Source organism: Urocitellus parryii, chromosome 9 (genome assembly GCF_045843805.1).
Source record: "Urocitellus parryii isolate mUroPar1 chromosome 9, mUroPar1.hap1, whole genome shotgun sequence".
NCBI classification, from domain to species: Eukaryota; Metazoa; Chordata; class Mammalia; order Rodentia; family Sciuridae; genus Urocitellus; species Urocitellus parryii.
In genome coordinates this window covers 142602250-142623953 of record NC_135539.1, presented here as the reverse complement: position 1 = coordinate 142623953, position 21704 = coordinate 142602250, and the positions used below count along the sequence as shown (strand labels likewise).

Below are 21704 nucleotides of genomic sequence, written 5' to 3'. Positions count from 1 at the left end.
AATTCACAGCTAAACTATGGAAGCAACTTAGATGCCCTTTAATAGATGAATGGATTTAGAAACTGTGGTGTATACAAAACAGAATAAAAATTATGGCATTTGCAGGAAAATGGATGGAGTTGGAGAATATCATGCTAAGCAAAGAAAGCCAATCCAGAAAACCAAAGGTGGCAGGAAAGATGGTAGAATGAGATGGACATCATTACCATAGGTACATATTCGACTGCACTTTTGGTGCGACTCTACTTTGTGTACAACCAGAGAAATAACAAGTTGTGCTGTAATTGTGAACAATGAATTGAAATGCATTCTGTTATGTGTAACAAATTAGAATATATATATTTTAAATGCACACAGGAACCCCATTCCTGTTCATTCTCAGGAGCTTTCCAAATGATTCCTAGACACACCTAGAAGGTGGTGGGCTGACCAGGAGAGTGACGGGCACGTGCACCCATTGGGGGGGCCTTCCTGGCCTGAGAGCCACGCCACACGGGAGCGCAAGCTGCATCTAGGGGCCGTCAGAGTCACGCAGCTCACCGGGTGCGGAAAGCCCTGGCACCGGCGCCCTGCTGGGAGCGCCTCCCCTCGCCCTTCACTGCGCGCAGCAGTAGTCGAGACCCTGCGTAAGGCCGCGGTCGGATTCGGGGCACAGCCCGCGGGGCGAAGGTGCCGGGCCGGCTGGGGACGCTGCCAAACGCGACCCTGGAGCCATCCTTCTGGCTTCCCTGCACTCACCATGGCTACAGGATCTCAGGACGAAAACCGGCCGTGGCGACAGGAACACAGCATCACCGAGGCCGCCAACCGGTTACTCCGGCGACAGAGCCCCGCCCATCCGGGCCCCGCGCTAGAAGCACCGAGACCTCAGTTCCGCCCAAGCAGCGGGTGGGCCTGCCCCTTCAGGTGTCGCCAGGGCAACGAACGCGCCTTCTTCTTTCCTCCGTCCGCACTTCCGTTCGATTGACAGGTGACCCGGAAGTTCAAGCTAGTAAGCGGCTAGGCTCCATATATTGCCATGGTTTACTTTTAAATATGCTCCTGTGCACTTCTCGCTTACAGAGGTGTTACACTGTATTTTCAATGTCTCTCGAATTTAAGCGCACCACAGAGTATTGTCTTTCTCTTTGGAAAAGCCTTCCGGAAACGAAACCCTGAGTAACCGGAAGTGGCGGGCGGGGCGCCCCGGAGTACGGAAGGCCCGGGTCGCGTCAGGTGGGAGGGGAGCCGGTCGAGCGAGCCGGTGACGCGGAGCCCACGGCCTGTGACGTGGGGCCGCCCGGAGTCGGGAAAGAAGGGTCTCGGGGCAAGTTCCTGAGCCTGCTTAGGTAACTATGGGAGGGCGCGGGGTTCTCGGTCGCGGGAGGAACGGGGGTCGACCTCCCGGGCCGGCCTGCGGTTGCGGGTCTCCTGCGTCCAGAGGCGGCCGGCGAGAACGAGCCCGCCCAGTTGGGAAGCCGGTCAGGGGCCTCCGCGCTGCTTGGCGTCGAGTCCCGCCGGTGACCTGGCGTGGCCACGCCGGCTGTCATCGAGCCTGCAGTCTGCCGCGTTGAGGGCCCCGCGAGCCCAGGGTAGTCCCGGGGCCTGTGCGGACGTGGCTGGAGGCGCGGTGTGCATCTTTGCCCTTAGGAACTGCACCATTTTGACTGTCTTACCAAAAAGGGGCAAACTGAATTATCTTGAGTAGTACTTTCGTTGCTTCTTAAACGTGTAAACGGATGCGCTTTGTGTCTCCTAGGGGAATAAGTATTTTAAAATTCCTGTTGTCCTATCAGTGGTGTAAAAGCTCTTGCAGTAACTTAAGCGTTTCCAAAATTCAAGACACACCTCTGGCAGTTTAGACTGTACTGGTGAGGATGGTAAAACGGCATCTACAAGTAAACTATGCCGAATTTTTTTATCACCTGTGAGAAGGGAATGTGAAGAATATTTCCCTAAGTGCATGAGTTCTAAAAGCAGAAGTAATTAAAATACACATTTTTAACTACAGGCACTTATCAACTGTGTTTATATGATATTAACTCTCTTCTGTGTATACGTTTTTAGGTTTTTTTCCCAGTGGAAGTCTTGAAATACATTTTCATTAAAGAAAAAAATATGACTACTCTTAAAAGTTTAGAAACTAAAGGTAAGTGTCCTTACTTTGATGATACCTGTTTTTAAGACGTGAAATTTATGATATGAAGGAATGTTTCAGCCAGTTGAGTAAATCTCATAGATTCCTTGGGAATCATTTCTGTTTCAGATCTCTTCATGTTTAATTATTAATTCAACTTTTATATTTCAGTACTTCAGATAAACCTTAACATCATTAGGTGGTATTTGTTGGATGATTACTTACTTTTAAAAGTTTAGTGTAACAAAACTGACTTGAACAATGTATTACCTATCCACTAGAAGATCAGGATTTAAATAAACAAAAATAAAGTATACCAGCAAGGCTACACTCTGAGTAGGCATTAGGAAAAGATCTGGGTTCCTCTCCTTGGGGTTTGCTGACACTCTTTGGTGCTCCTTGGCTTTTCCATCCTCTGTTTATGTGGTGTTCTCTCCGTGTGCATTTTTCTGTATCCAACTTTCCCCTTTTATAAGGGCAGCAGTCATATTGGATAAGTGACCCACCCTACTCCTGTATGATTTCATCTTAACTATATTTGCATGATCCTTTTTCCAAATAAGGCCTCATTCTGAGGTACTGAGGTTAGGACTTCAGCATAAGTATTTGGGGGATACAGTTCTACCTATAGCACTTGCCGTGTTCATTAGTCAGCTTGTAGTCTTGCTTTGCTTGTAATATTCTTAATCATTCCCTACCTTTTTTAATATTTTTATTTTGCTTATTTATTTTTATGTGGTGCTGAGGATCAAACCCAGTGCCTCACATGTGCAAGGCAAGCGCACTGCCACTGAGCCACAAACTCGGCCCCATTCCCTACCTTTTGAAATTCTTTCTTTCCATGACTTCCAAGCTACCACAGTGTTGTCAGTCTGCTCTTTACTGCCCAACACAGTAACCACATGTGACTATTTGAATTTAAATTAATATTTTAAAAAAATCAACATTTAGTTCTCAGTCATATTAGCTACAACTGTTTTAGTCAGCTTTTTTTTTTTTTTTTTTCCTGCTGTACCAAAAGACGTGACCAGAACAATTGAGGTCTCAGTTCGTAGATAGCTGACCCCATTGCTGTCGCCTAGAGGTGAGAAAGCACATCATGGTGGAAGGTGTGGCAGAGGAAAACAGGTTATAACATGGAACCAGGAAGCAGAGAAAAAGAAAGAAAGAGATAGCTGTATTCTCCAGGGACAGAAATATATACCCCAAAGGCACACCCCCAATGACCTACCTCCTCCAGCCACGTGCTACCTGTTTAAAGTTACTACTCAATTCCTATCAAGGGATTTCTCTGATTAGGTTAAAAGTCTCAATCATTTCACTACTAAACTTTCTTGCATTGTCTCACACATGAGCATTTGGGAGATAGCTTATATCTAAACCATCACAGCCTCCAAGTACTTAGTAACCAAATGTGGCTGGTAACTAGTGATATTTCTATCATTGCCAAAATTATTTTGGATATTGCTGCTGTAGCAGTATCTTCTCTATTTTTCAGACTCCTCTCTGGTTTATGTTTTAAATATCAGTGTTTTTCAGCTCTCTTTCTCTTCTACTCTCAGAGCTTCTATGATTAATTATCTGTAAGAACAACTTCCAAATTTATCAGTAGCTCAGATCTCTCCTCTTGAGATTTAGAATTTTATAGACAACAATTATTTTTTTGTTAGATATAGACAACAATCTTGACATGGCCCAAAGTAAACTCCTGACCCAGCTCATTTTGGGAATAGAGTCAAGTTCTTCCTGCCAGAGCCTTTAATAAGAGATAGGAAGTAGTTTTCTAGAAGCAAACTTTTCAGGAAGCATATTTCCAGTAGCAAACTCTATTTATTTCAGTCTTTAAAAAGGGATGTAGTAGCTTAGTGGTTCAGCACTTGCCTAGCATGTGTGAGGCACTGGGTTTGATTCTCAGCACCACATATAAATAAAATAAAGGTACATTGACAACTGAAAACAATTTAAGAAAATAAAAGAAAAAAAGGATTCAGATATGTTCAGGAAACAACAAAGAAAGGTCACACTAATAAGTACTTAATTGAATTTAATATAGCTAGATGCAACAACTGTTCTTTTCACAAGTCACTAAAACAGCTTAAAAGTATTAGAATAAGTAAATCAAAGACTAATCAAAGTAATAAACTGGGAATAAATAGGAAATAAAAGCAATTAAAATGATAACTAATGTGAAAACAACTAGCATGGCATTTAGCAAAAATTATGATTAGTGATTAAAAGCTTGTTATTGGAGTGCCTCTGAAACTGTTATTTTTATTGTTATTTGTAATGAGGATTAGAGTTATAAAACAGCACTTTCATATACTTTATTTCATTTGATCTTAATTATCTAATAAGGAAGACAATCCAACTACTAGTGCTATTCCTACTTAATATAATGCTAACAGTGAACAAAAGTTACTTGTATTGCATGGCCTGAGAAGACTTAGGTACTTAGGTTTGACCTTGTCAGTTGTCTGCATATCCTGTACCTGCCTCAGGTGAGAAACATGGTTATGTTCTTGATCATTTGTTGTTTGGTATCATACTAGAACTTCCTCTCGGAAGACATATGAGCAATACTGACATCATTAGAGTGATACATCATTGCTGCTAGAGCTTTTCTAAAGGAAAACTCTGTCAGACTGTAACTGAGTTAGGAATTAATGGTTCAGCGTAAAGGAAAAACATAAGCACTTTTTAAAGGAATTAGTTATTGAACATACACCTGAAATCTTCCAGATGTGTGTAAAAGATTGATAAGCTTCATTAGCACTTACTCATTGTCTCCGTGCCAAGCACCATTTCTATAGCTAGTGATATAAAAAATAGGAAACATTTCTACCCTAAGAAGCTTTCAATAGTTTAGTCTGCAAGAGAAACAAATTATCCTAAAATACTGTAGTATTTCCCTTTTCTGAAAGCTCCAGGGGATGGGAAGAGGGTGTAGTTGAGTGATTTATCCAAGTTTAAACAATACATAGCAATGGGGACTTTTACATTATTCTGACTCAGGGTCTGATGGCAGAGGGGACTTAAATTTTGATGCAGTCTGGTGTTCCTTCTCTCCCTGCTGACTTTTTTTGTTTGTTTATTTGTTTGTTGTGTTTTTTTTTTTCTTGATTGATTGACTATCTTTCTCTGTAGATTCACAATGTTATGAATAAATGACAGTATTTGTTCAATGACAAATTGTAAAATCATACTTTTTGTCTAAATATTCTGGAGCAAGGATTGGCAAATGTGGCTCTTGGGCCTCCTTGAAAATGGTTGTGATCAGACTGATAGGGAACAGTAACTTTGAGTTCCACATAAATCAGATGTTATCCTAAGTAAAATTTAATTATGCTGTTTTCATAATTAAATCTATAGTACCAACTCTATTCCATAATCATTATAGTTTGAATTTCATCAGTAATCATTGCTTTTTCTCTTTTGTGTTACATACCTAACTAGAATCCTTGCTTTTACTTCCTAATTCACAAAGCCTGAAATATTTATTCTCTGGCCCTTTACAAAAAATATTGCCAACCTCTACTCTAGAATGTTAGACTAGCAACCTTATTTCTTATGTCCTTATATTTCACCAAAAAGAGTGAGGCAATAAGAGTGAGGCATGAACTTTAGATATGATTTAGTTCGATGGTAAGTGTTCACAGGTGGAGGTAGTGTTGGTGAGTACCATAGTGGTGGTCTGTCTTGTTGATTCCCCTCAAAGAGTGCAGAAAAGTAAGGGATGGTGTTTTGCTTTACTCAAACATCACTCATAATTATGGAGGTGGTACCATAGGGTCTTGAGAGAAGGTAATTGCTCATGAATGTGCCTTAGATTGTACCAGTACATATGTAATAAAGGTATCTGTGTATGTCACAGGGAAAATAGAATTATGAACTGTAAGCTACCAGATGAGAAAATGTCAAGCCCTGGCTCTCATTGCCAGCTTGCCCTTGCATGTTAGCTAGAATCAGTTGTGAGACAGAGCTGCCATGTGATAATGTAGCACAACCTTGATATTCATAAACCTTGAGTGAGTAGAACAATTCAAATAAAGTTAAGAATAAATTTAGCCAGGCGCAGTGGCACACACCTGTGATCCCTTCGGCTTGGGAGGCTGAGGCAGAAGGATCATGAGTTCAAAGCCAGACTCAGCAAAAATGAGATGCTAAGCAACTCAGTGAAACCCTGTCTCTAAATAAAATACAAAATAGGGTTGGGGATGTGGCTCACTGGTTGTGTGCCCCTGAGTTCAATCCCTGGTACCGCCAAAAAAAAACTGTTCTGACTTGCATAGAAATCCTATTCACCTGTGGTCAAAGTATCACACCTGCTTGTCATATCTTCATCCTCAGTGGGCCTGAGTGCCATGGCTCTCGTAATCTTTTTCTTATTGTTTTTATTAATCCTTAATAAATAGTTGATTCTAAGTTCTCGAATGCCAGAATGTCTTATTAATAAAATAAAATTCACATTAAGTAAAGTTAAGACAAAACCAGATTTTAAGAACATGAGAATAGTTTTTTATTTTTAAAGTAGTTCAGTGGATATTCTAGTGAGTGCTAATAAGCTGCAGCATGTTTTAAATTTCATATTGAATTGGCACTATTTTATTCTTGTGTACATATTTTATGAATAGAGCACATTAAGTCCATCCCAGATTTCTTTCTCCCTCCCCTCTAATGTAACATGAAATTCCTAAGACCCCAAAGTTTGTCAGGAATTTATTTAAAGAAGAATAATGATGATCACAGTAGGCCCTAATATTTAATGAGTGCTTATTGTACCAAACACCATTCTAAACACTTCACATGTGTTCTTATTTACTTTTAAGAATTGTATTAAATCATAGGATTGAGCATGTCAAAAAAGTAAAACTAAATAAGAACATAAGGAATAGACTAATAGATTATAGATTGATTTTGGAAGACAGTTTGGCAATACAGATCTTCACCAGACCCATTATTGGTAATTTATTTGAAAGAAATAAGTACAAGTCAGTTATGGTGGTGCATTCCTATAATCCTAGCCGTGTGGTAGGGTCAGGCAGGAGAATTGGTTGAACTCAGAAGTTCAGGGCTAACCCTCATAATATAGTGATAGGTTGTCTCAAGAAAGAAGAAAGAATCCAGAAGTCGAGAGGTTGAGGCATGAAAATGTTCACTAAACCATTATATAATAACACTATTTATTATAGTGAAAAATTGATAAAAGCAAATATCCAACAATATAATAAGTGAATTCTAATATAAACATGAAGCCCTATATTATAGCCATAAAATGAAAAATATGAAGATTATAGCAAAACAGAAAAATAATGTTAAACTTATAAAATTTATTATGATTACGATTTATTATGATTATAAAAATACCAAAGTAGTTTGAAATAATAAGTATTTTATAGTGATGATAACATAGGTAAATTTATTCTTGTTAATATCTTTAGTAATGTATATTTTAAAAATAGTAATAGGAACCAAAGATGTGTGATTGTGTGTGAAGATAATCTGTTCTGTTTAGTAGTTTTTGTATCTGTGTAGTGAAGTTTGGAAGAGGAAGAAAACTGAGTTCAGTAAAAGTAGACCTAACAAAGAAACCTCAGGAAGTTTTTCTGGTTAGATATTTCCTTTGCTTAAAACACCTTGGCAGGTAACTTTTGAACTTTCTTAACATTGCCCCAAGAATGCTTACCTTTTTTATGGTGCTTTGGCCAGAGAACTCCATTTCAGGGCCGTAATTCTAAGAAAGAGGGTGACAGGACAGTCTGCTTCAGTTTGGAATGTTCACAAATTATCTCTCTCTCAATGTGGCTTTGGACATCAGAAACTCCAAAGATGTTTAATTTTAGTAAGACCTTATTATTGCTCTTACCAAACTCAATGAGTATGGTTACAGTGAAGTGTGATTTATATTTGATATAGTAAGATATTTTATTTAGTAATAATCAAAACTAAGGACATACTTGTGATTTTTTTTCTTACTAAGAATTCTGTTTCAGGTCTTTGTCTTAGGAGATTACATTATTTATATTAGTTATTATTTATATATTGAATATATAACATTACTATATGTTATTTACATAATTTATACACACACGAATATGAGATTTGGCTAAACAGTAATGAAGTCACTAAAGAGCAATCAGTAATTCATGATTGACTTTAATGTTTTTGTAGAAATAAAATTTCTATCAAAATATACCTTTATTGCATCTCACTATACATTACCCTGTAATACATTTTTTAAAAATATTTATTTTTTAGTTGTAGTTGGACACAATACCTTTATTTTATTTATTTGTTTATTTTTATGTGGTGCTGAGTATTGAACCCAGGGCCTCACACATGCTAGGCAAGCACTCTTTCACTTAGCCCCTACCCTTTAATACATTTTATCTTTTTTATTTCCTTTTTGTGGTAATAAGGAATTAATCCAGGGCCTCATGGATGTTAAGCACAGGCACTACCAATGATCTATATTTCCAATACTCATTTTGTCTTTTTACGTGAATATCCTTTCTCCTAAATTAGATAGTACTTCTTCCCAATGAAGTGGTCAGCACTGCCTCAGAATGTCTGAACTCTATAAGGCACTCAGCACCATGTTCGCTACCTATAATCATCAGAGTTCATTATTATGATCATCGTTGCTGACCTGTGTGCTTGTCCTCTACCCTTTCCACATTCTCATTCATATCTTTTTCGTCATAAATTTGTTATTACTCATGTGTGTATTGAGTATTGTGTACAAGTACTTCATGGGGAATATAGTATACCTAAAAATAAGTTGACAGCCACTGGAAGAAACAGAACACCAGTAAAATAATTTGAATATGGTATGGTGAAAGTGAGTTCTATAGAAGTTTAATCTGACAGTACAATGTTTCAACTTCTGTAAGCAACACTTAAACCCTTAGGTTTAAAAATATGACTCAGGCTTTGCCTAATCAGTTCTCCAGTTTAACATGTTTTTCTTTACCCTTGTGCAAAAGCATTCTTTGCCAGGAGGTCACAAAAAAACTTGAATTTGTTTTGAGGTACATAAATGGTTTGTAAATGTGTACATGTAAAGCTGATACTTATTTTATATTTAACTAAAATTATCGTCTACCATGTGCCAAGCACTTGATCTTATTACGTTCTTTCTTACTACACCTTATAATATCTTTCTTAATTTCCATTTTGCATATCAGGATGTAGAGATTAATGGAGAATTAAATTATTTATCTAGATCCCCAGCACCAAAAAAAAAAAAAAATATTGACCTAGGATCATGTTAAGAAGAAGTCCAAATCAAATGTTGTGATTCCAGTTGTCTTGCATCTTCTTCTGAGAGATGCACTTAGACAGTTTGAGCCTGGAAAACTCTGTTCCTTGACAAATGGTTGTTTGGAAAATTACTTTTTACTCTGAATGTTTTCCTTTTTAAAAAAAATTTTTTTTGTAGTGCCAGTAAGTTTGAATGTAAAAAAAAAGCAGTCTTGGCATTTCCTTAGCATTTCTTTCTAGTAATTCGAGTTTTGTTTCTCCTTTCTTAGTCACCCTTACTTCAACCCCAATCCGAGGAGCAGGAGATGGAATGGAAACAGAAGAGCCACCTACATCTATTGAAACCACCTCTGGAGTCCAGTCCATAAAGCATCATATCCTTCAGAGTCCACGCAAGAAAGCAGCTCCTTCAGAGAACCCAGGAGTTCTTCAGCTGGGAAAGATTCTTTCTGAAAAGGCAGTGGAGGTAGAAGCTATAAGAATACGTGTTCCCAAAACTGCTATAACTCATGATATCCCCAACAAAAATGGAAAGGTTAAATCTCTAGGATATCATAGAGGAGAATTTCATGGTCAGCCTGAAGGAGTTATAGAACCTAGAAAGGAACTCTCGGAGGTGAAGACTGTATTGGAAAAGCTCAAGAACTCTGAAAGAAGGTTACTACAAGACAAAGAAGGTCTTTCAAACCAGCTCCGAGTACAAACAGAGGTAAGATTGGCCTGAATCACTTGAATGGGGGGCAACTTTTTACACCTGGACCTTCTAAGCCTGGATAGGAAACTACGTTTCTTCGTGGAAATGTCATTTATCATAGGTTATCATTTCTTTAAAATTTTTCCTCTTATATTTCTCATACTTTCTGAGGGCTTCTAGAGAGTTGTTATTGGGAACTTATACTAAGCCTAGTCAAAGATGGATATGTGAGGTGCTTATAAAAGTAGTTTGTAAAGGTAGGTTACAGTTATAAAGTGCCAAACCAAAGAGTGACCAAATCAATCTATAGTGCTTGATGGTGTTGCTGTGATCTTTACATCTTAGTAAAATTGCCTTAACTCTCCCTTGTTTCTCTATTGGACTGTGTCTTTTTTGCCAGATACTAGTCTTTTGACACCATAATGATTCTTGTCCAACTATATTAATGTATTTAATAATACACATAAACGTGTAAGTGTAATTTAAACACACATAATATATTTAATAATATATTTACTATATAAACACAAACTATATATTATAAATTTTGGGGGAGGGGACTGAGTCATATCCCCACTGAGCCACACTCCCAGCCCTTTTTCATTTTTTATTTTAAGAAAGGGTGTCACTAAGTTGCTTAGGGGCCATGCTGAATTTCTGAGGCAGACCTGGAACTTGTAGTTCTCCTGCCTCAGTCTCCTGAGTCGCTGGGATTACAGGCATGCACTACCACACCTGGTAATAATATATTTTAAATATGTCTTTAACCAATTTCTAAGTATAAAAGTAGTACATTCTTATTAGTTCTTAGTATTAAGATATCTGACAAAGTTTGTCAGAGTAATTCATATATTATTGAATATACAGCTCTTTCTCTTATTGATGGTCCTACAGTCTCCTGAAGTAGAGAAATGGTTGATATAAGGAACCTCTCCTTCAGAATCACTCCTGCAGTGTTTAAGACCACATCAAAACTGAACTCAGATATCTGGTAAATAATAAACATTTTTTACACTAGAGAGAAAAACAATGAAAATGGTACCACCCATAAACTACACTATCGAGATATGGCTTCAAAACTACACATATTGAATTTATTTTGTCTTGTAACCCACATTTTTTCAGTCATTATTTTCCTTGTCACAACGTTCTAATTATTATTGGTAATAGTGTTCTTCAATGGCTGCACCAATACCTATTGGACATTTGTTTTAATTGTTTTGCTTTTTTCAATAGCAATGTAAAGATTATGCTTATTGACATCCTATATTACTTCCTTTTTCTTAAACTCTTAAAAGTTTTAAGACACAAAAAGATAAACTTATAAATGTTGAAGTAAAATCCACATAAAATATACTCTCACATTTTGGGGCAAAATGTATTAGTTTAATTTTCTGATTGCATTTCCTTTATGTTGACTGGAAGCAGTTTATTTTCATGCTGAGTTGTACTTTATTATAGAGGCTCAGTTTATAACCACATTATCTACATGTAAAGATAGAGATAATGCTGTATACATTATGCATGTTAATATATAATATCAATTTTTTAAAACATTTTAAACATAGGTTGTTTATTTGTTTTAATTTTGTTATATTAAAAAGTCTGTGGGCTGGGGATGTGGCTCAAGCGGTAGCACGTTCGCCTGGCATGCACGGGTCGCTGGGTTTGATCCTCAGTACCACATAAAAATCAAAGATGTTGTGTCCACCAAAACCTGAAAAATAAATATTAAAAAATTCTCTCTCTCTCTCTCTCTCTCTCTCTCTCAAAAAAAAAAAATCTGACATTTCTTTGAGCTTATTGTATTTGTTATGTTCTTCTAGGTAAATCGTGAGTTAAAAAAGTTGTTGGTGGCTTCTGTGGGGGATGATCTTCAGTATCACTTTGAACGTCTAGCCCGTGAAAAGAATCAGCTTATTTTAGAAAATGAAGCCCTAGGTCGAAACACAGCTCAACTCTCCGAACAGTTAGAACGTATGTCCATACAATGTGATGTGTGGCGTAGTAAATTTCTCGCAAGCAGGTATTTTCTATTCTAAATAGTATTTCATTTACTAGTTTTTGTTATCAGGTTTTCAAACCATAATACAAGAAAGTAGATTATAGTACAAAAATTTCTGAGATGGTACTTCATACATCATTTAATATGTGGCTTTCACACAATCTCCCTGAATGGGAAAATAATAGAAGGATCCTTCCTCAGTCTGGAAATTGCTTCTCTTGCAGGGTTTAAGATCAAAACAAACCTGTAAATTCAGATATCTGGTAAATATTAAAACTAAAAAGACAAAACTACATTTTTTTTCCACCTTCTATCTGGAGAACTCTAATATTGTTCCCACTGCCTAAGAGGACACTGCCCATGTCCTGTTCTCATAGTTCTTTTGTCTATATAAGAGAGCTTCCCAACCTTTTTCTTTCCATCATAAGTAAAAAAAAAATTACAACATTTTTATGGCATACTTCATGAGGCTACTGTCTAACAGGTAATAAACCAGGTCCGAATCTAGGTATCTAGACTGTTTGGGAAACTCTGCTATATATCTATTGACTCTTTGTTTATCCCTGTCAACTTTGAGTTACTGGGGACAAGATCTGATGTTATTCATCTCTGTATTTCTAATGCTTAGAAAAGGACTTTATATGTTTAACAATTACTGATTTAATGAATCATCTAGAAAATTTTCACAGAACACCCAAAGGTTTCCACGTTATACTTTAAGAACCACATATTTTTTCACATACTAACATCTCTCATACTTTCTAGTACTTGATTGTTCTCTTAAAGTTCTTCATTTATTTGTTTTCTAGTTGTGCTAGTATAGTATGCTATTTGAAGAAATGATTTTATTAGTATTGACTTAAATTGAAACATAGTTCTTATTAAACAGTTTAAGAGGCAAATCATGCATATGTCATACAGATTATTGCAGTATGTAACTTTCTTAACATCCTGATCAACACCTATGATCACATTCTAAAGACAATAAAAATTATTGATATTTTATTGATTTAACCTATTAATGTCAAAATTGTTTTCCTTTTAAGGAATTCAGTAATAAGTATGGTCTGAAACTTTAAATTTTAGTGTTAAATTTTCAGCTGAAACTATACTTTAAAATTTGCTTCAGTTTCATCAGTAGAGTTGGTCAAATAAAATGTAGTATTTACAATCACTAGAAAACATGAAGTTGGTTCTTCAAAACTGGAGGAAATGAGTTGGGCCAATAATCAAACCACTCAGGAGGCTATGGCAGTAGGATCACAAGTTGAGGCCAGCCTGGACAACTTAGCGAAACTCAAGTCTCAAAAGTAAAACTTTAAAAAAGGCTAGGGTTATAGCTCAGTGCATGTGCAAAGCCCTGGTTTCGATCCCCAGTGCCGCAAAAATAGAAAACTGGGAATAAGATAGTGTTACATGTGCTCATGTGGAAAAAGCTCCAAAATTAGTAAGTTAAAAAAGCAAGGTATGGTAACTTTGTATTAAATAATCCCATTTTTTAAACTGTTTATTTTTAACACATACTTTTATGTTGAAGTATACATGATTTTTGGTAAAAATGTGTAAGAAACTTTTATGTTACATATAAAAGAAGGATGGTCATGCTAGGCCAGAGGAAAGACTTAGTTTTCATCTTATAGAAACCTTTTTATTTTTCTGTATTTTTCTAAGGGCAAATTATAATTGAGTAATTAAAAAAAAAGCTCATTTCTTCCTCTTTAAATTTTTCTGTATTTAAAAATGTTTTATTTATTTTTCAAATATGATTAATCTGGAATAAGATTGGGGTAAATTCAAAAGTTATTGTATAGAAAAATTAAGTGTTTCCTTTGTCATTTTACAAATATTTTGACTGAATCCCTTTAATGAGCTCTAAGCTCATAAACATTTTTAAATTTTTTTAGTGAAAATTTTAAAACAAGACAGCTTGACTATGTTAAATTGTTTTTTGTTTTTGAAAATGCCAGTTACAAAGCAGTATGTTAATTTTTCTTTACAGTTTTATTATCAGAGAATTTGAATGTGAAATTTTAATCTGTTCCAGGGTAATGGCAGATGAGTTAACCAGCTCCAGAGCAGTTTTACAGCGTCACAATCGTGATGCACAAAGTGCTATACAAGATCTCCTGAGTGAACGGGAGCAGTTTCGTCAAGAAATGATAGCTACCAAGAAGTACGAAGCTTGTTTACATACTGAACTCTTCTAGTTTCTCCTGAAGTTTTTGTTGCCATGAAAGGTTTTTTTTTTTTTTAATGTGTTTACATTTGATAACTTACTGAACATATACTTTAAGTAGCATTTTAAAACAGATGTCTTGGGAGGTAGGAGACCGAAAATATAGACATGCTTCTTCACCTGTTCTTAATTAGGGAAATGATTATTTATACCAGTAATAGAAAAAAACATATGGAATTAAAAGCTGATTTGGATGGTAGTTTTGTAGTTTAATATAACTCTTGTTAGAAGTCAAGGAATATACCTGTCTTTCCAATGGAAGGTAATCTTTTTGAAGACTTTCTATAGGATTAGAGTTTGTTTTCAAATCCATATCCAGAACTACTCAAGTTGGTAGTCTTTAAAAAAAAAACAACAAAGCCTAACTTAAAAATAAGCTCCTTGCCACTATATATAATTGAATTATTAACAGAATCAGTAAGTGTCAAAGAGTAAATTGTATGTGTGATTAAAAGGACAAAGCCTACTATATCAAAATATCAAAATTCGTGGGAGGCAGCTAATGTAGTGTTTAGAGGAAAATGCATAGCCTTAAATGCTTATTTTGGAAAAGAAGAAAGGTCTCATCTCCCTCAAAAAATTAAACCCAAAGTAAGCAGAAGAAAGAATACAATAAGGATGAAAGCTAAAGTGCATTTAAAAGCCAAATGTTAGTTCTTTGAAAAGATAAACTTATGGGCGCTGAGGTTGTGGCTCAGTGGTAGAATGCTTGCCTAGCATGCACGAGGCACTGGATTCCATCCTCAGCACCACGTAAATGTAAAATAAAGATATTGTGTCCACATAAAACTTCAAGAATAAATATTCAAAAAAAGAAAAACTTAAGAAACCTCTAGCAAGTTTAATTATGGTAAAAAGAGAAGATTCACATTAAATGTTAGGAATGACCCTGCAGGTTATATAGACATGAAAAAAAAAATCATAAAAGACGATGATTACAACTCTATGTCAATAAATTCAGTAATGTAGATGAAATAGACTATTAAAGGTAACTCTAAAACATATATATATTGATCCCCAGAACTGCAAAAAAAAAAAAAGAAAAGAAAAAATATATTACCTAAATAGTCCTAATCTACTAGGTATGCATTTGTAGTTAAAAACCATCTAGTAAGGAAATAAGGGAAATTCTGGGTCTAATTGGATTCACTAGTAAATACTAGTAAACATCTAAGAAAGAAAGTTTACACAAATTCTTTCAAGTGTAAAGGAAAAAGGAAAAATTTCTAACTCATTTTATGAGACTACCATTATCTTAATACGAAAACCAAAGACATAACAAAAAAAACTATAGACTATAGACCAATACCTCTAAGGAACATAGATGTAAAAATCCTTAACAGAGATTTAGTGAATCAAATGCAATAGTATAGAAAAAGATTTGTACATTATGACAAACTAGGGTTAAGCTCAGGTATTGTAGGTTGGTTTAGCATTCAAAATCAGTGTAAACTCACCAAAAAAGAAAACCCATAGATGCACAAATCAGTAGCTCCTGTACTAAAGTATAATAACTAAAAATGTACTATTTTTTGAGTGATTTTCAGATTGACAGATGCTTTTTGTTGTTAATTTATTTGACCAGACTTCCTGGTTTATTGAACTTGGAGAGAGAAAGATACAGGAGAAAGACAATGTATGATTTCAGAAATATGTTTCTCACTTATTTATTATTATGGATTTTTATATATTGTCTTCTCACTAATGTTCAGAGTTCATGTGTATCTTATGCAGATTTTTGGAGGAGCTCTTGGTCTCCTTACAGTGGGGAAGAGAGCAGACTTACTCCCCCAGTGCACAACCTCAGAGCACAGCAGAACTTGCATTAACAAATCACAATTTAGCAAAAGCATTAAATTCTCATCTTCTGGGGAATGTTGGCATTGGCAGTCAGAAAAAGATACCATCAACAGTTGAATTCTGCAGCTCCCCAGCTGAAAAAATGGCTGAAAAGGTAAAATAGTTTCATGATCTGTGGAATTTCTATTATGATCTCTGGAATTTTACCTATACCCTTACTGAAAAGCAACATGTTATAATGGGAGTACTTGGCATTGGGAGTTGGGAAGTACGGGATCTAAGCCTGATTTTCATACTAATGAGCTTGTGATCATGGAGACAATTTTCTCCTCTGAGCTTTAATTTTCCCTACCATAACTGCTGTATTTTGAGGAGAAAAAAAAATGTAATTGTTTTGAAAGAGGGTCCAGTTTTTTAATTTAGTAATCATTAGTGAGTTAAGTAGGTTACTTCTGATCTAAGAAATTATGTAATTCCCACATAAAAGCTGGGAAAGTGCTGAATAATACAGATTCAAATAATGTAGACCAAGTACCTACAGTTCTGGATGAATTCAGCACCCATGCAGGTGACCTATCAAATACTATGATCTTACAGTTCTGGGTGACAGCAAAGTTTACCTTACAACTTTAGTACCCAACTCCAGGTCCCCATGTTAGATCTTGTTATTCACTAGAATTCTTCCATTATTAAAATCTTTAACATCTTTCTCTCTGATCTGTGACTCCAATTTCTTTCTAACTCTGATTCTTCCATTTTTACTACCTGTTTCTTGATCACATCATTATTTTTATTCTCTTGATAGCTACATTTTTTTCATCTTATCGGCTCACAGCCCCAACTTCTCTTCCTTCTCTGGCTTCCCTAGACTTCATTTTCAAGGGCCTTGTTCCCTTGTCCTCCCCAGGTATACTCAGAACCCAGTCTTTTGTCAGTTTGGCTGTTTGCCTTCTTTGTTTCAGTACCCATCAGACCACTACCTCACATTCACCAGATGACTTTGGTTCCTGATTCACAGAAGAAGGAGAGAGTATGGGCAGAAAACTGCCCCAGAGTCCCAGTTGATGTCTGGAAGCCTACATGTATGATGACCAGCATTATACTCATTTCTTTCCGAGGGAAAGGTATTCCCCCTCTGCCCCAAGCATAGTCGCTCTCTAGGCACATCAGATCCATGAACAGTTATCCCTTCTCTCTCTGTTGACTCTTTCCTTTTCAGTTAAGAATATGCCCAGGTGTCATCCATCTAAAAGACAAGTCTCTCTCAGTAGGCCCTGGGTATGGCCTCATCACCTCCCTTCACAGCCTGTTTGTCCTTGCAAGCCATCCACTTCAAAGTGTTGAAGACTCCCAGCCTCACTGTACTTAAAAAGTACTCTTACACAGGTCATGAATGCTTATTTTGTGATCATATTTTATCCAATCAAGCATTTTTTTTCCTTCAATCTCTCTTGACTTCTGTGACATTACTCTTTCTGAGCTCTTCTTTATAGACGTTCTCTACATCTGCACATTTCTGCTCATTATACAGACAGTTAAAAACGGAACAACCTCTTTTCTCCTAGCTTTTGCATTTGTATACCCCCCTAAAAAGAAGAAAAATAACCTCTTTCCTATATTCCATATCTTAGTGACTGTTCCTATTGTATATGGTATTTTCAGGATTCCATAAAACAATGCATTTAAAGGCCATAACAGTTTCTGACATACAGTAATCTCTCAACTAATGGTAGCCGTGATTTTTATTTTTTTCCTTCAGGCTCCTGTTAATTTTACCATCTTCTTAGTTCCTTCTGATTTACACACACACACACACACACACAGACACACACAGACACACACCCCTACACCTGCCCTGCTCCCAAGTTCCAGCTCCTGACTTACACCCTCGACTGTGTCAGTATCCCTGGCTTTTTTTTTTTTTAAACCTGCCTCCAGGCCATCTTGAGCTACTTTCCCAGAGGGTTGTTTTTTAAATGCCAATACAATAATCATACAGCTCCCTATCTGCCTCATTATTGAATCTAAATTTTTCATATAGTAGAGAAGAATTTTTGTAATCTTTTTTTATCCCTCCTTCTCACAGATCATTTCACAGGTTCCCCTACCACTCTGCACTTCACATTCTAGCAGTGTTGACCATTTCTCATTCCACATACTTACCCTTGTGTTCCCATCTCCCTAGACTGCTTCCCAGCACCTGACCTGTTGTCCAGCCTCTGCACCACCTGGATGAGTCAGTTTTCTCTAAGTCTCACCGGCAAGTCTAGATGTGCATTCTGCAGGCTTCCATTGCACTAGCTCTTCATTAGCTTATATTTGTTTGATTCTCCTTCCTTATCCCAAACCATGAGCTGCTTAAGGGGTAGGGAATATGTCTTTGTTTCCTCAAGGTGTGGAATCTGTTGTACATAGTAGGGACTCAACTATTTACTGAATGAATCAGTGCCTAGAACTATACTTATCACCTTTATCAAAAACATTGTTTCCTCTTTTCTACTATTTTTTGGGAAATTATGTCAATGCATACTTGGTTGCTACCAGGAACTTTTGGAGTAATGGACCATTCCCTCTTTTTTAAAGTACTTTCTTCCCTTGTTTTTTTCCTATGCTACAATTTCCTATGTTTTCTTTTATCTGACCATTCTATTTCAGAATATTGGGAATTCTCAGGGCTTGATCAAGATTCCCTTGTTCTCTTAGTCTTTTATCCCATCACATTTTCCCATTTAACAAAACTGATAACACTTCTTCCTTAGGATTTCTTGAACCTTTCAGCCCCATTACCTCAAGTTGCCATTCCCCCCACCCCTAGAGATACACACGAGAGTTTATTTGTCAGAGCTGACAAATAAAGGCACATCCCTCCATAGTGGAGAGGGGCCAGTTGCCTTTATTTTTTAATCAGATAATTGCACTGATTTACCTTTCTGTCTTTTTCCCTTGTCTGCCCTAATGCCACCTCCTTTTCCCATCTTCCACACCATGTATAGCATGATCTTTGAAAGGGACAATGCTTAAAAATCAATCCTTGTCACTTTTAGCCTAACATCCAGAAGCATTTCTATCCATTCTGATGTCTCAGTCTCCTGTTGAATTTCTTAAGCATTTTGTTTCTCTCTAAAGATCCATAATGTAACAACATATATAGGGTATTTGGAAACTTTATTTTCTCCTCCAAATTTATAAGTAACTTTAAGCCTCTCTTCTTTGCATGTTATCTTATATTTAACTAGGTTGCGTAAAATGGAAAGATCTCGAAAACTAAATTGGAAAAGCACAGTTTATTTGAAAAATAGAGGTCCTAAAATAGAATGATGGCTTTTAAGTGATGCTGGGATATTCTTAAAGTAGCGCTGGTGTGGGTGTGGTGGTAACTTAGAAGGATAAAACAATCTTCTGGACAACATCAGAGCAGGGAAATGGGCCTCTTCAGCAATTCTTGTAAGCTCCCTTGAATAAGCCCTCCAGAGAGAAGGACTTTTCTTTGGTTGCTTTCACAATTTCCTTCCAATTGCATTGCCTACCTACTTTGAAACATAACTCATACTCATCATGTGACGATTATTGGGAGAATATGAACAAGAGATAGAAGAGCTGTGAGCCAGACGTGTTATCTTTATCCTTATAAACATGTTAGAGAAATATTTTCAATCCAAAAGTTCCTGCTTTGATTATCAGTAAAGGAGACTAAATAGGAAAAGTCAGAGTGAAGAATAGGGAGAGTGATAGTATTATGGAACCCAAGAAATGAAAACATGATTGTTAACACAAACTATTGCATGTAAGTTGGAAAAAGAGAAATGAAAAGCCATTTATTTTACAAATAAAAACTAATCATACTGCAAAATAGCATTTGATAAAAGAATGAAAAGCAAAATCTTGATTTTAAGTAGTTGAATGAAAGATTAAAGAAGATATAGTGAACACCATTTACTTAAAGATAAAAATTGACATCACAAGGTAGAATTGATGTAAGCTCATTTTCTGTTTTTTTCTGTCAGTATTCATAAAAGAGCATTAATTTTATCATTCTTAAAAAACATGTAACAGTGTAATTAATAATAACTAGGAATTTTTGTTAAATGTATGGTTGCTGGGGGATAAGTTCTCAAATTCATCCTTCAGATGTGATTTTTATAAGAATTCCATATTAGTGAACTGGAACTTCATAAGTAGTCATACATCAGTGAAATGAAAGGCTTTTATAGTTCATACTACATACGTCTAATATTACCTCTCGTTTTCCTTAGGTTCTACGCATTTTGGATCCAGTCACCTGTACAGAAAACTCATCTGATAATCTATTTTCTCAGTCTTCACCAACCACATTACTTGCTGCAAAGAAAAATATTGGACGATTTCATCCCTATACTAGATACGAAAATGTAACTTTCAATTGCTGCAATCACTGCCAGGGAGAACTTATTGTCCTTTAATATTCCATATGTTGGAGGCATGCTTATTGTCCAAGAGTCATTTTTATTTGGGAGTTGGGTTCTTATAATACAAGGTAATGTCACTTCCTCTTTACATATCATATATCTACAAAGATATTTTATGTTCTGGACTTCAGATTATCATTTCTTAATAAATATCTCAGGGTACGAAAGCGAACCGTGTAGGTATGTTTAGAGTACAGGGTAATATCCAGGCAAACACAATGTTTATGCTAAAAGACTCAAAAAGATTTTCTACCTGTCTTTGAGGCCCAAAATTATTCTTCTTATATTATTCATCATTCTGTAAGAAAATGTTTCATTTGGGTGCACTACTGCAGACAAACTAAATCCATGAGTCAAATGTCACCCCATACCCATTCATCTGCTATTGCCTAAGCTGGTTTTGAACAACAGTAGAGTAGATGCAGTAGGACTTGTAGACCCTTGATGGTTTGTTCTTTACAGAAAAAAATTTCTAAACCTTACATAAAAATAATACCTGGGAGACAGAGTGAAGAGGTTTCAATCATTTTTATGGTAATTTTGGAGGCTACAAAAGAGGCTTACAAAAATACTAAGGGTGAAGGGGCTAATGTGTGAGAGTGTGTGTGTGTATGTGTGTGTGTTCATTATACAGAATGGTGGGTTTCATTGTGGCATATTTGTGCACACACACAAAAAAATTGATCTTCACACCCTAATACCTCCCTCAGCCTTATCCCCTTCCTCTACCCTACTGGTCTCATTTCATAGAGTCCCTTCTTTTCTCTGTTTCTCTGTTCCCTCACTTCCACATATGAGAGAAAACATACAGTACTTCTCTCTCCAGGTGACTTATTTTGCTCCAAATTATGGTTTCCAGTTCCATCCATTTTCCTGCATGTGATAGATTTTGTCCTCTTTTATCACTGAATAAATGTCTATTGTATGTTATGTACCACATTTTCTTTACCCATTCTCTGTTAATGTGCACTCAGGGCTATCATAATTTGACTATTGTGAATTGTGCTGCAATAAACATAGGTATGCATGTGTCTTTAAAATATGCTGACTTTAATTCTTTTGGATAAATACCAAGGAGTGGTATAGCTGGATCATATGATAAATTTTAGATTTTTGAGGAACCTAAATATTGACTTCCATAGTGGCTT

At 36.3% G+C, this 21704-nt stretch overlaps 2 protein-coding genes across 3 annotated transcripts in view; one reads left to right on the top strand and one right to left on the bottom strand.

The window, feature by feature from the left end:
- Window positions 1-931, bottom strand: part of Nme7 (NME/NM23 family member 7) — a 153180-nt gene extending 152249 nt beyond the window's left edge. For both annotated transcript variants that reach the window (XM_026405216.2, XM_026405217.2), the window contains exon 1: window positions 739-931. In XM_026405216.2, the coding sequence (XP_026261001.1) occupies window positions 739-741 (3 nt within the window). In that variant the 5' untranslated portion in view covers window positions 742-931. The remainder of the gene's footprint in view (window positions 1-738) is intronic.
- Window positions 932-1183: 252 nt separating this feature from the next.
- Window positions 1184-21479, top strand: Blzf1 (basic leucine zipper nuclear factor 1). The gene is made up of 7 exons (XM_026405258.2): window positions 1184-1330; window positions 2048-2128; window positions 9646-10085; window positions 11897-12096; window positions 14120-14248; window positions 16046-16265; window positions 20365-21479. Exons 2-7 carry the CDS (start codon window positions 2098-2100, stop codon window positions 20548-20550), a joined length of 1206 nt encoding a protein of 401 aa, XP_026261043.2. The 5' UTR covers window positions 1184-1330; window positions 2048-2097; the 3' UTR covers window positions 20551-21479.
- Window positions 21480-21704: the final 225 nt, after the last annotated feature.

Bases quoted from the DNA above. Each gene is read 5' to 3' on its own strand.
- Blzf1 (XM_026405258.2), top strand. From the start codon at position 2,098: ATGACTACTCTTAAAAGTTTAGAAACTAAAG. The intron at 2,129-9,645 runs GTAAGTGTCCTT...CTCCTTTCTTAG, and splicing joins TAAAAGTTTAGAAACTAAAG to TCACCCTTACTTCAACCCCA. The intron at 14,249-16,045 runs GTACGAAGCTTG...TATCTTATGCAG, and splicing joins GAAATGATAGCTACCAAGAA to ATTTTTGGAGGAGCTCTTGG.